Source organism: Paramisgurnus dabryanus, chromosome 1 (assembly GCF_030506205.2).
Source record: "Paramisgurnus dabryanus chromosome 1, PD_genome_1.1, whole genome shotgun sequence".
In the NCBI taxonomy this organism is placed as follows: Eukaryota; Metazoa; Chordata; class Actinopteri; order Cypriniformes; family Cobitidae; genus Paramisgurnus; species Paramisgurnus dabryanus.
This window is the reverse complement of record NC_133337.1, coordinates 60,615,849-60,629,663: the sequence shown is the minus strand read 5'-3', so window position 1 is coordinate 60,629,663 and position 13,815 is coordinate 60,615,849. Positions and strand designations below refer to the sequence as shown.

General features: G+C 35.1%; 2 protein-coding genes across 2 annotated transcripts; one reads left to right on the top strand and one right to left on the bottom strand.

Annotated features, from left to right (window-relative positions):
- The first annotated feature begins 1,153 nt into the window (after nucleotides 1-1,153).
- irf9 (interferon regulatory factor 9) lies at nucleotides 1,154-8,715 on the top strand. The gene is made up of 10 exons (XM_065242700.2): nucleotides 1,154-1,565; nucleotides 1,886-1,942; nucleotides 3,542-3,664; nucleotides 3,775-3,955; nucleotides 4,069-4,208; nucleotides 4,367-4,448; nucleotides 5,714-5,767; nucleotides 5,853-6,257; nucleotides 7,887-7,999; nucleotides 8,102-8,715. Exons 2-10 carry the CDS (start codon nucleotides 1,886-1,888, stop codon nucleotides 8,240-8,242), a joined length of 1,296 nt encoding a protein of 431 aa, XP_065098772.1. The 5' UTR covers nucleotides 1,154-1,565; the 3' UTR covers nucleotides 8,243-8,715.
- Nucleotides 8,716-10,181: 1,466 nt separating this feature from the next.
- emc9 (ER membrane protein complex subunit 9) lies at nucleotides 10,182-12,655 on the bottom strand. Its single transcript, XM_065242701.2, has 6 exons — nucleotides 12,515-12,655; nucleotides 11,738-11,935; nucleotides 11,418-11,494; nucleotides 11,271-11,340; nucleotides 11,090-11,184; nucleotides 10,182-11,006 (listed from the first exon to the last, which is right to left on the bottom strand). Exons 2-6 carry the CDS (start codon nucleotides 11,933-11,935, stop codon nucleotides 10,826-10,828), a joined length of 621 nt encoding a protein of 206 aa, XP_065098773.1. The 5' UTR covers nucleotides 12,515-12,655; the 3' UTR covers nucleotides 10,182-10,825.
- Nucleotides 12,656-13,815: the final 1,160 nt, after the last annotated feature.

Sequence of the window (13,815 nt, the reverse complement as noted above, 5' to 3'; positions counted from 1 at the left end):
AAAACAGGACCTGTAAATTGTTTTAAATATTACAATTAAAATATAAAAAATTCTCCCATTTGAAATATTTTCCACCATCATGCCCCTTCAGTGGCTCCGTACTCTTCAACCGAAACCAGTATAATGTATTTTAATGAAAATGACATGTAGGAAACAGCAGACACTTGTACATAATCATCTGCATGATTGTATCAAAGCACTTGCAGTGTGTCCAAAATAATGAATACTTGCTTTATGTTGTGCCCTTAATGATGTGAAGGTTGAACAAAGTGTTTTAAAGATTTAATTTGTGATCTGATAACTTTAATAATTTTTTAATAATAGAAACCTGTTAGGACCTCATACAGGAGATTGGTCTACCATGAGGAATGGGGTTATTCACACTCATCCATACATCTGTAGGCTATGAGACATTTGGTTCACACCTACTACAGACACATAAGTTGATTACATATAAAAGAAATATACACACATAATACTTCACATACATAGCCTAAATAGATCACAATGTTCTTACTATAGTATTACAATCATAATAGCAACAGAAGGATCAAAACAAAATAAGAAATTAGACAAATCATAAAATAGGGGATATTTTACAATAAATCAATAAAAGAAAAGGTTTGAAAAATGTTATACATTCGTTTTGGCTTTTTATTTCCAAGATTTTTCAGAGTCTCACTCTTAAGATAATGTCTTAGTTAAGCTAAGCTAAATAATATGATGTTAGGTTTGTTATTTGCCCACATATATTCCACATATATCCAGAAAGACTGAGTTAATATACATTGATTGATAAATAAATGTTTTATGGATTCTACTTCTAAACAAAACAAGTATGTCTAGGAATTTATTATGTCTATGGTGATTCATTTGGTGACGTCAGAAAAAAAGCAGTTGTCTTGCAGGGATTATTAAATAATTAATTATTTATACAAAATGTTTAAATAAAAAGCAAATATACTTTGTAATATGTAAAAAAAAATAATTATATTAATTAATAAATCTGTAAAGCTCATCCGTGATATCACGTGATTTCTGGGAAACGGGATCGTTTCTCTCGCGGAAATGAAACTGACAGAAGAGACAGAAGCGATGACGGAAGAGCCACTGTGGGCGGTGTTTAACGTCTCGTACGTTTGTCTGATTGGTCAGATATGGTACGCAAACCCTTGACCACGTCTAAACCGGTTACGCGATCGACGCAGGAATTGATAGTTTCATATTTAAAGTGCTTTTAAAAGTGTTTTTATTTTTAAACGCTCTGCTGTCTTGCATGCTACTGTATTTTATAAGTAAAAAACACGAGTACTCACGTGACATGTCGCGTCGCTAGTAAAGTGTGACAGACAGCAACATTATGTCTGTCTCTGTTTGTGTGATTTATTTGAAGTTCATCATATAGACCTATATATATTTTATAAAAAAGATGATGATTTTAATAATTACTTTACATGAGTAAAGTAAAATGCATCTCTGAGCCGTCGAGCGCCGCACGCAGGCGTGAAGGATTCTCTTCACTTTGACACGAGCTTCCCCGCGGAACTCAACACACGAAACTGAAGGTAAATACAATTATAAATAAACTTACCTGAACACTTCTGACATTTACAGAAGATTATAACTTCTGTTTTTATTTTGGATTTGATTCTAGCAGATAATAAATGTATAAAACGTAAAGAAATACTTTGGTGGTATCATAGACTAATAGTTAGCACATACTTCTGTGTTATTGTGCCATGATTTAAAACGTAATAATACACATTTTCAATAAACACTAGCTTGTGACAGTTAGAGATAACAACTTTAAACTGCCGCCTCTGTATAGCATTGTTCAGTATGTGAAGTTATATGTGACTTTACGAATGAAAATTGATTTTTTTAGATGACGTCCGGCAAAATTCGATCTACGCGCCGCCTTCGCTCATGGATAGTGGAACAGGTCTGTGTGTGTTCATGTGTTTATATGTTCATATGTTTATATGTTCATGTGTTTATATATATCTGTAATACTGCACTGCAAGTTGTAAAATAGAGCAGATTCAAGTAGAATAGAATAAATCAACATACATATAACAGAATAAAGAAGAAGAGTATAGATTTTATATCATCACAGTAAAGAGAATTCAGAGAAGATTAACATGTTGTCTATGTCTACACCAGCGTTTCTCAAACTTTTTCAGCCCAAGGACCACTTTATCTTCCATTTTTTTTCTGAGGACCACCTAACAGAATCCACAGAATCTAACACGCCCCCAAAAAACATCAAAAAAGGAAGGATAAGCTAAATGTAACTTTAATATGCAACTGTTTCAAGTCAAAAACAATTATTTTAAACACAAATGCAATGCTATGTTCAGAAATTATTATATGAATTTTATTTCATTTGAAAAAGTAAATGTGAAATGAGTTGCAGCTTAATATGAACAACAAACTGCACATGTGAAAAAAAGTGCAATTAAACATAATATAACAGCCTAGGTCCCACTTAATGTCATTCCAAAGAGACATTAGTTTAAAACTGAGGTGGTGGGTATATGAAGTCCATGGTTGTAACTATGGTAACAATAAAATGCTGAAAAAATTTTTCCCCTTAATGTCCAAAATCACTGAAATTACAGGGATTTTACAAATGAAACAAAAACTAGTACATTGCAAAACTAATAGATCTGTGGATTTTAGCTCCTTTCAGTTGACGCTTGATCTTTTCTTTTGACTCCTCTTTGGTTTAGCCACCGATCCATTTTTACGTTATTAAAACAGAATGGCAAGAACTGATATCACAGTTCTGCAAGTTCATTAAAAATTTACTTTAATAAGTGACGATTTTGTATAAACACTTGCCTAGTTTAGGTCATCTTTCGCGGACCACTGGGGGGGTTTAACCACACTTTAAGAATTACTGGTCTACACAGACTCTGTAGTGGAAACATTGTTGACTTTATTGTACTGATAATATTTATCTGAAAGTAGGCTGGCTATTGACAACAGTTTGATGATTTGATTCTCATTTATGTGGTTTGAATTTGATTCTTTAAGCAATATTTCATTTCAAATTAATCCACATTCGAATATAAACGCTGAAACTCTTTTACTTTAAGATTAATAAAATACACATTTACATTAACAATAAGCAAACACAATTATGTTGTACTATTTTTCTTTGAAAAATAATTATATTGAGAAATTTACAATGCACACTAGGCAGAGACACTACTGTACATTAATGTAAAATAAAAACATAAAAAATAAAACAATTCATTAAATTCTCTCAACAGTTCAGTTTTACTCACTGCCAGCATCTTTAGGGTAAAATACAGACAATATTCACCTCTTCTGAAGGAAATCATCATCTTCATAAATCGGTATCGGTTCATTAAATTAAAAATCAATTCAAATCTGTGGATGGATCAACACAGACCTAGTGATAAACAAACAACACTATTAGTGGATAGAGCCACACACACTTCTGTTGTGTTGTGTGTCATAAAGTTGCTGTTTTCTGTTGTGTTGACTATGATGTTTGTGTTTTGGGATGTAGGTGAACAGTGGGAAATATCGGGGACTGGAGTGGGACAACCCTGAAAAGACCATGTTTCGTATTCCATGGAAACATGCTGGAAAACAGGATTTCCGGAGTGAAGAAGATGCTGCTATTTTTAAGGTGCTCATGAGTCTTCCTCTTGTTTGATATGTTCACATCCACCATTCAAAATAGTCACGTAAAATAACAGACCTATTCATGCCTAAATATTTACATTGCCGTTTAAAAAGGCATGGGCTGAGTTCAAAGGGAAGCTTGCGGAGAATGGAAGTTCTGACCCTGCGTCCTGGAAAACTCGACTTCGATGTGCCCTCAACAAAAGTCCAGAGTTCGGTGAAGTCACTGAGAGGTCACAGCTGGACATCTCAGAACCTTACAAGGTTTACCGTCTCATACCGCTAGAAGAACAAGGTAAAAAAATAACACCATTAACGGGACAGATCTGACTCGTAATATCATTACAGGGAATAACTCGTTATGTATAATTTGGTTAAGATCATGCAAACTTTTCCTCTCTATCTTAGGAGTTGTGAAAGTAAAAAATGAAGTTGGTCAGAAATCAGTTAGGAGCACCAGGAGGAGACGCAGCCAATCCGAGAATGAAGAACAGATTGCATGCAAAAAGATTAAAGAGGAGCTTGCTACACCCCAGCCAATCACTACGGTAAATACTAACAACAAATCATAGCTAATGATTACGCAAATGGTAAATGAATGCATACATTACATAAGCTTAAGCACTGAGATGAAAAGTGTATGTATGTTCAGTATATGACAGACAACCTATTCTGTTCATCTGAAGTTTGTCTGTTGTGTTTACAGGAGATGCCAGCATTTCCACATACAGCACATGAGATTACACTTCATGCAGAAGTGGAGACCATGCCCTCAAAAAGTGACAACAGTAATGTTTGATTTTACTTTCTGAATCTCACGTGCTTAACACAAACTAGTTTTGGCCAAACGTGTGGACGGACAGCCCCTTTGATTTCATGGGTTTGCCTGTTCTAGAAATCTGCTTTATTAGTTCTGCTCTGACCTGCACAAAGCACAATTAGCCAGACATTTATCACTCGACATATCAGTAACTGGGTTTCAATCCAAAAGCGAAGCTAATATTTTCAAAATTCACAAAAAAATATAAACAAACAAATGCGAATTAGGTGCGTTCAAATTGTTTGAGTGATTGACGGCAGTATTGGTAACTCAGTAACCAACAGTATATAAATCATGGCACGTTTGGAAAATGGAGATAGGACTGCGTTTAGTTATGATTGGGCAAGTTATAAATTAACTAGCAGTGCAGCTTGTAATTGCCAAACTGAATGCTGTGCACAGAATAAGAAATGCTGAATTTTTGATGCAGGCACTAGCAGCAACGGCATTAAGACGACATCGACCCCAATATAGTTTCCATCATTTGATACAAAATGAACATAAAATCAGTGTGATGGAAACATAGTGTCTTATTAAACAATTATTGTCATATCATCTCCAATGTCTGGAAGATCTGATGAGCTGTTCATTCAAGGAGGTCTCAAGAAACCTTTGGACTTATAGTTACAGTGATTGATGTAATGGTCTTGTTTAAGAAGATCACTGATGTTGATTGATTGAGACAAGTGGTCAATTCATGATTGGACTTTTCTTCATCTGAAGAACATAACTAAACCAGTGGTCACCAACCCTGTTCCTAAAGACCTTTGTTGCAGAGTTCACCTCCAACCCCAATCAAACACACCTGAACCTGCTGATCAAGCTTTTCATGGCCACCTAAGAATGAGAGGCAGGTGTACTGATATAAAGTAAGCAGGAGGGTAAATCTCCAGGAACAGGTTTGGTGACCACTGAGTGATCTAATAAGAAATTGTGAAGATATGAATCATATTTCTGAAAGGTCATTGATGAGAGAATTGTGTAGATTGAGAGATATGTTTACCTTGCAGTCAGATGCAAAGCTAATAAGGTCACATTTCTTTAATATCAAAAACATTTCTTAAAGCAACTATATGTGAGCCACGTTAATTTTCCTGAAGTAAACATTGTGTGACTGTGAGCGGCTTGTGTGTTTGGGAAATCTCTTGTTAATTTTCCGGTTGTGATTCACAACACCGGTAGAACAGTACTTTATCTGATGTTTGATGTTATTATTGTTTGTGTGTCTTTCAGATATTCAATTAAACGTCACCATCGAGGCGGGGCCTTTGTCAGTAGCAAGTACAGGTATTTTAACTGGGTTCAGCTGATTCATGGTGTTATTGGATGAACTAACAGTTGACTCACTGACGTTCTCTGCTTCTCTCTTCAGACTTTCATTCGTTCTCTGTGAGCGTGCAGTACATCGGTCAGGAGGTTTTGAGGCGAGAGATCGTGGGTAAAGACGTTCGGATCGCTTACCTGCCCCCCTCGCCCGTCCCCCCTTCCCAACCGTCTCTGAACGGCACCGGTTTTCCTCGGATCCCTCTCCCGGACCCTCCCTCGGACATGACTTCCGACCCTGACCTCGCCCCAGGCATGCTCGCCCTTTCCAAACTGCTGCCCTTTATGGAGCGTGGAGTGGTGCTCACCTCGACGCGAGCAGGCATATACGCCAAACGGTTCTGTCAGGGCAGAGTGTTCTGGAGAGGACCTCATAACGTCACAACAGAGCCGTGTAAAATGGAGCGCGCGGGCGACCCCACCCTACTGTTTAATAATGACCTGTTCAGACAGGGTGAGTGTTTCACAAGCATAACTTATATTCACTCTGTGGAATGAAATGAAAGTAATCATGTTTCTGTTTTGTTAGAGTTGTGTAAGGTTAATTATTACATCCTCTATTGCATTCATTACTCCAGGGGTCTTCAACACCTCAAGGGCCAGATATAAAAATTGTAAATATGATGCGGACCAAACTTTTAACCCTTATTTTTATCTTGTATATATTTCTGCCTATTTTATATATATATATATATATATATGTATGTATGTATGTATGTATGTATGTATGTATGTATGTATGTATGTATGTATGTATGTATGTATGTATGTATGTATATATATATATATATATATATATATATATATATATATATATATATATATATATATTATTAATATTATTATTATTATTATTATTATTAAATCTTTTATAAATTATGTGGTTTTTGTTACTTTCTGTTATAGGTCATATATTAAAAAACATGCATTTTTAAAAAGAGATGCACACATCTTGTATGCAGTATTTTGCATATATATTATATTTTGCATATATTTTTACAGTTTTTTCTTACCGTTTTGAAATCCATTTAGCCGATCTCCGGGTCTGGCGCTAGCACTTTTAGCATAGCTTAGCACAATCCATTGAAACTGATTATTAGACCATTAGCATCGCGCTAAAAAATAACCAAAGAGTTTTAATATTTTTCCTATTTAAAACTTGACTCTTCTGTAGTTACATTGTGTACTAAGTCCAACTGGAAAATTTAAAGTTGTGATTTTTTTTAGGCACATATGGCTAGGAACTATACTCTCATTCTGCTTTAATAATCAGTAAAATGGCTGCAGCTGGCGTACTGATATCACGCACTGCCCTGAAAATAGTCCCCTTCCATTGAAAGTAACCAAGGGGACTATGTTTAGCTCTAGGGGAGCTGGAAAATTAGCATATTTTCAAAAAAAAGTGGAATGTCCCTTTAATCTCCTTGTGATGGCTCTATCTTATGGTTGATACAGCATAATGATGATTTGGTAGATACAGAGGTGGCCATCATAAGGAGATTTAGATAATTTTCCTTACCGGCCCCCTCAAAATCTGGACCTCAACCCCAGCAAGCAACTGTAAAATGTTGCACACGAGTTTCATATAGAGAGACGGTTTCAGCAGTAACAATATTGTTACTGTTGTTACAAACTGCTTCCTAATCCTAACCCCAAAGAATCAATAACAACAGTCCTTTAGAGTAGTTTATTTCTGATAACAAGCTAAATAAACAAATAGATTACCTCAGTTCTAACCATAGCTGAAGTGTATCAAAAACAACACTGAGCTAACGTTACTGTGTAAATGTGTACTATATAATGTGTACAATCTTAACTACAGATCAGCTGCCAAACCTTGCTTCAAATAGCGGCGATCCATGATCGCCATCTTCCCTCTGCGTTAGGAAAACAAAACTTTATTTTCGACAAGGTATTTGTTCCAGAGTTCAGTTTAGCCGCTAGCCAAACCAAAAAACAAACAGAGACAGGAAGCTAAGTTCCGGCCAGATGCACGTGCATCCAATTAGATCATCTATACAACGTGTCAAGAATCAGATGCTGTTGAAATGATTTCAAATATAAGTTTTTGTCTTCCTCACAGAGTTGGACTGTTTCCGCCAAGGAGGAGATCCACCTGAGAGTGACATTACATTGTGTTTTGGAGAAGAGCTGCTGGATGGAGACGATCTGTCTAAGAAACACATTATCATTAAGGTAAAGACCCAATGGTCTCATTCAGGTGGATTTGTTGAGGACCTTCATTTTTTGGGGGGGTTAACCTCTCTTTCATTTATTTTTGCTCTATCTTTTCTCCAGATCAGCCTCCCGTGGGCAAAGTCACAGATAGGGGAGATCCAGGCCATAAGAGACATTATAAGCTTGGCCAGCCAATCATCTACAGGAGAGGTTACGCTCAATATTGTTGATGTATTAGAACAACACATAACAAACCCCTGAGAAAAGAGTTTGCTCTGTAAACAAAGGCCAAATAACGACAACAGAACAGGATTATCTATGACTTTACAATATATATATGTAACCATAAGTAGTTAATGGAAATAAATGTCATTATCATCAGCAGTCAGTTGAATTATACTTCTATAGCTGTCAGCTTTTAAAAATGACGTAAAGCATCAAGGCACCTGCTCTGTTTTTCTGTCAGTCAGGCAAGTTATCCTCTTAATGTGTCATCCATTTTAAATAATCACTATATCAAACTCGTAATATGCATTAAAGACAAACCATGGTTAACTACAAATGGAAAGTTAAATTCTGATGCTTGTTTTTGTCCATAAAATCTAGCCTGTTTACATAGAGAATTTAAAGAAAACGCTAATATTATAGGCTTGAGTCGTATGTATTTAATGTTTTTGTATTATTTGTACTTCTGTAAGATGCATTAATTAATGGAAAATAAACCTGTGTCATTATGGTTCTGATCTTTTGTAAAGAATAGCTAAATATTAAAGGGGACATTTCATGAAAATCTGACTTTTCCATGTTTAAGTGCTATAATTGGTTGCTTGTATCAACCTAGAAAATGTAAAAAAGAACAATCCAGTAACTTAGTTTTGGTATGTCGTTGATTTTTTCAGGAGAATCGGAGATGGTTGAGATGTAAAATTCTCTTCAAAGTATTTTATTAAAAGAATTGTGTCAGACAACTTGAAACACAATACTGGTCATAGGGTGTATACACCTGCATTGGTAAAAAGAAATCTAATAAGTCCAATAACTATAATCTAATAACTATAAGTCCAAAGGTTTCTTGAGACCTCCTTGAATGAACAGCTCATCAGATCTTCCAGACAGTGGAGATGATATGACAATAATTGTTTAATAAGACACTATGTTTCCATCACACTGATTTTATGTTCATTTTGTATCAAATGATGGAAACTATATTGGGCTCGATGTCGTCTTAATGCCGTTGCTGCTAGTGCCTGCATCAAAAATTCAGCATTTCTTATTTAAGAAATCTATAATCTTAAAAGTATTTCAGCGATTTAAATAGTACCCCAGTTTTAGTAGCCCTCCTATTCGAACAATCTGTTTGTACTGTGCCTGTATCTTTGCGACCTTTAAGTTGCTACACAAAAAGACAGCCATTGCTGGTAAAACACAGTGCCTTTGTTTTCTAATGCGTCATAAAGCTATCTTGCTATTCTTACAAAGGTCACACGTCCCCCATCCAGGCCTAGCTGTGGAAAAACACTGTCATGTGCAAGCATCAGAAAGACAACTTAATTTATTTAGACCTCAACCGTAAAACACATTAAAAGTATACTTTATATAAAACATTTATACTAAGCTTAAGATAAAACACTCAAAATTTCTCTACCATAGGTAAACCATTCTCTGCAAGCATGTTTAAAAATAGGTCAATGAAATTTGGCTCCCTTGTGATGTCAGAAGGGGATAATACCGCCCTTTAATCTGCAAAATCCGACCACAGCACTGCCATTTAGTGCAGAGATCGACTCATTTGAATTTTAAAGTACACACACAAAAGTGGCACATTTTTGCTCACACCTACAAAATGGCAATTTTAACATGTTATAATAAATTATCTATATGAAAGTTTGAGCTAGAACTTCACATATGCACTCTGGGGACACTTTTAAGATTTTATATTTTTTTAAAAGCATTGTGAAATGTCCACTTTAACAAAAACACACAGATGACAGTATGGAGTGAGTCTGAAACAGTTACTGTGAGAATAAAAAGATGACAACAATCTTCACATGATACCTGAGGAGGATGACAACACTTCTCAAAATAATTTTAATTATTCCCTAAAATACAGTTTCTAACTAGCAGCTTCCTTCTGCATGTGAATGAAATATTAAACAAGATCATATTTAAGAGTTATTAACACAGTTTATTAAAACAGAACTGAATTACTGATCAGCAGCCATTTATTATTTCAATTATTCACAGTGAAATCAAAGTGAGTCTGAACATCAGAATAAATGAATTGTGTGGAAAACTGAATCACATTTTGTTTTCCTTCTGTACAACAGAGCAGATATGTCTTCATTGTAACTGTACCAAAAATAAATAAACAAATCTATTGAATTGATCAATCCATTGCATCTTTTGACAACTGATAAATAAACCTAACCCAGTCTCAGTGTTATATGTGTTAGGTATTTTGCTAGTGTAACAGGTTAAAGTTTGCATGTGTGTGCGTCTTGTCTTCATGAGCAAAAATATTGATGTAACATGTCTTTCAATAAAATAAACACAAAATGAAAAAATATGACAGATTTATCAGACTAGGACAATACCTAAACAGTAGTGAAAAGTGTTTTAAAATAGTTCAATTATATTAATTAATTAATTAATTAATAAAAACTGTTTGTGTATTTTTGGGAATGTTACTGTAGCATGTACAGTATTTATGCTGTTAGGTACATTTAGTTATTTATTATCTAGAACTGAACGGTCACATCTATACTGCGTGCCAAACAATCTTAACACAACTATAACATTAGCTGTTCAACAAAAATTATTTAGTCTATTGTAACACAAATGTATTTACACAACTCCATTGGCTGGAGAGACCAGTTCCATGACCTTGGCATTGAGTTTCTGATTGGTCCAGTCTTTTGTGATGTCGTCCAAATGACTGTCAAAATCCACCAAGAGCTTCTGATCGCCAGAACGAAAGAGCTGGTGAGCTACTGAACAAGTTTCCTCCCACTGTTGAAGCATTATTCTAACACAAAGATGTGAAATTAACATCTGAATGTAAACCATTTAAACACAGAAACACAAATGAATCTATGGGGATTCACTTACGTATGTTTGTCTTTAAGAGCCCAGCGAGAGTCTTTACGCTCATACATGATGATCGGAGGCCCGCGATAGTCCGGAAACATCTTTTCTCCATCAATCTAAAACACATGTTTTCGTTTATTATGTGATTTAATTGATATTGAAGTCAGGATTTGTGCAAAGGTGTCATAAACATCAATTTTACCATGAGTAGCACAGCATTGGGACACTGCTCTGAGATCTTGTCTGCAATCTTTAAAGCACAAGGTGTTGGACTGAAAAACAATCACAGTTAATGTAAGTCAATCCAGACTAGAATGTAATCAAGAAAATAATAAAAATAAAGGAATACCTGCTGTCTGATACACAAGCATTAGCCTGATAATATCCCACAATCCTCTGCTGCGTTTGTGAACACCAAACATCCACCTGTGATGGGTAAAAGAGACAGATTTGTTAGAGATAACATCAAAATAAGGTTTATGATGCTATAAACACGATGTGTGGCCACAAAACTGGCAAGTCAGCCAAATTAATGTAAAGAAACACATTATTCAGAATCAGAGTTGTAAATATATGAGCCACACAGATTATTCACGTGTGACCCTTTTTGAAGCTGCATTGAAATTATCTGTATTGTATGAAGTGCTGTTAAATTGACTGCTGTAATACCTGTGTGAGCGCGACCTGTGTGATGGGTGTGAGAGACAGGTGAGTGTGTAACAGTGGCACACAGTCTGTAATCGAGAGAGCAGCGCCTCCTGCAGGACTGGAGGACAACAGCACTCCATTAACACTGCAACGGGGAAACTGACTGGCGTGCAGATACATCTTCACATAGGCCAGACATGATAACTCCACCTCACCCATCTCACAAAAACACACACAAAACACAAACTATACATTATAACCTGAACACAACAACACATACTGGAAAATCTTAGGTATCTCTTGATGTGCCTGTGATTAAGAGCTGGTAGAGGAAAATGTGAGATTTTTTCATATGTAAATTAGTAAATTAGTTGTTAATCTACAGTTTATAGATAAATTAACAGTGACATTATACATGATACAAAGAAAGTAAAATATATGTAAAATAAAATATTAAACAGTATATATTATTGTGATATATAACTATACACAACACTGGAGTATTTATCCTTAAATAAAACCCTTGGAGAAATGGAGACGAGTGGTGTAAACCTAAAAAAAAGAACCATGACTGTCCTAAAACCTTTCGTCGTCAAACAGATCATAACTGAACATCACTACACGAACTTTAATCGATTTCCGAATGTTTAAATACTATAACGTTACGTCGAAAGCAATGCAGAAATGCATAAACGCGAAACACAAAAGTGACTGTTTTGAATACAACCATCTATCAACACACAGTCGCTTTATTCAACAATAAACGCCAAAAAACTAAAAAAAAAAAAAAACATTTACCTTTGTTTTCCTTAGTACTGCAGTGAAAATGCAATAAATTTGACTTTATATCATCAGTCTGAGCTAAGCAGTGAATAAAGCAGCAAACAGGCAAGACTCAGGTTTCTTCTTCTGTGGATTTATTGTCGGGTTATAAATGAACTGCATCCGTGTACACGTGCACACCACCACCTACTGGACATGTTAAATACGGAGTTTTTGTGGAGATTGACATTTTCTGCTTTCTGAACATAAACTGGGTAAATTCTTGTACAAGTAAATATTAAGTTTACTCAACCTATTTTGTTGAATTTTAACAGAATATAATTTATTTGAAAATGAATTTGAAATTCATGTGAAATGCTTTAGTTTGAAAAATGTTTAAAAATAATAATCTTATTTTTTACACATGTAATGGTGATTGGTAAATGGTGATTTCAGGAAGCAGTTTACTGCATGAGTTTTTGCACAGTATTACTTTATAACTTATTGAGTAAAGCTGTGTACATGACAGAAAGCCAACATCCTAAGTGAAACCATCACCACCACTATGGTAATCCCCAAAAACTCCTACATAGCCTAACAGAAACCCTCTGAATTTCAACATTACAGAATCATAAACAATAAGATGTCTCTTTAACTTTCATCTTGTTCAGAATACCCATACACTAGTTTAGCATTTAATCTGAATATTTACTGTTATCATGCAGTCATCAGAGCAACTAGCAGAAAAACATTGTTATGAAAAAAAAACAGAACAGAACAGTTATGAATACCTGTTTTCCCAAGGTAACCACAGAACATACACTTTGGGGCGATTTCCCGGACAGGGATAAGACTTGTCCTAGACTAAAAGAGTCCAAACTGAACAACATGCACCGACATATCTTAAAATACATCAGTGCCCTTTCTTTTACCTCAAAATGCACGGCAGTTATGTTTTAAGTAAGGCATGTATGTTCAATCTAGTTATATTTCATAACTAAACTAAGGTCTAGTCTTGGCTTAAAGTAATCCCTGTCTGGGATACCATATATATCTTAGCCTATGGTCATTCTTGAGATTGAGTAAAATTTCAGCTTGAACAATTATTATTTTTTTGCTTTATTTTTTATCCCCCATTAGAAACATCAACCTTTAAAAGAATCACATTTGCCCACCTCAGGCATTAAATCCCTTTTATTATATTTTTTCTTTTTGGACAGTTTTTATTCTTAACCCCGCAATGGAATAAATGGAATTGGATTTTTAAAGGATTTTATATTTTTTAAAGGGTTTTATAAATAAAACAAACATCTACTTCCTGCTTATGTGTTCCTCGT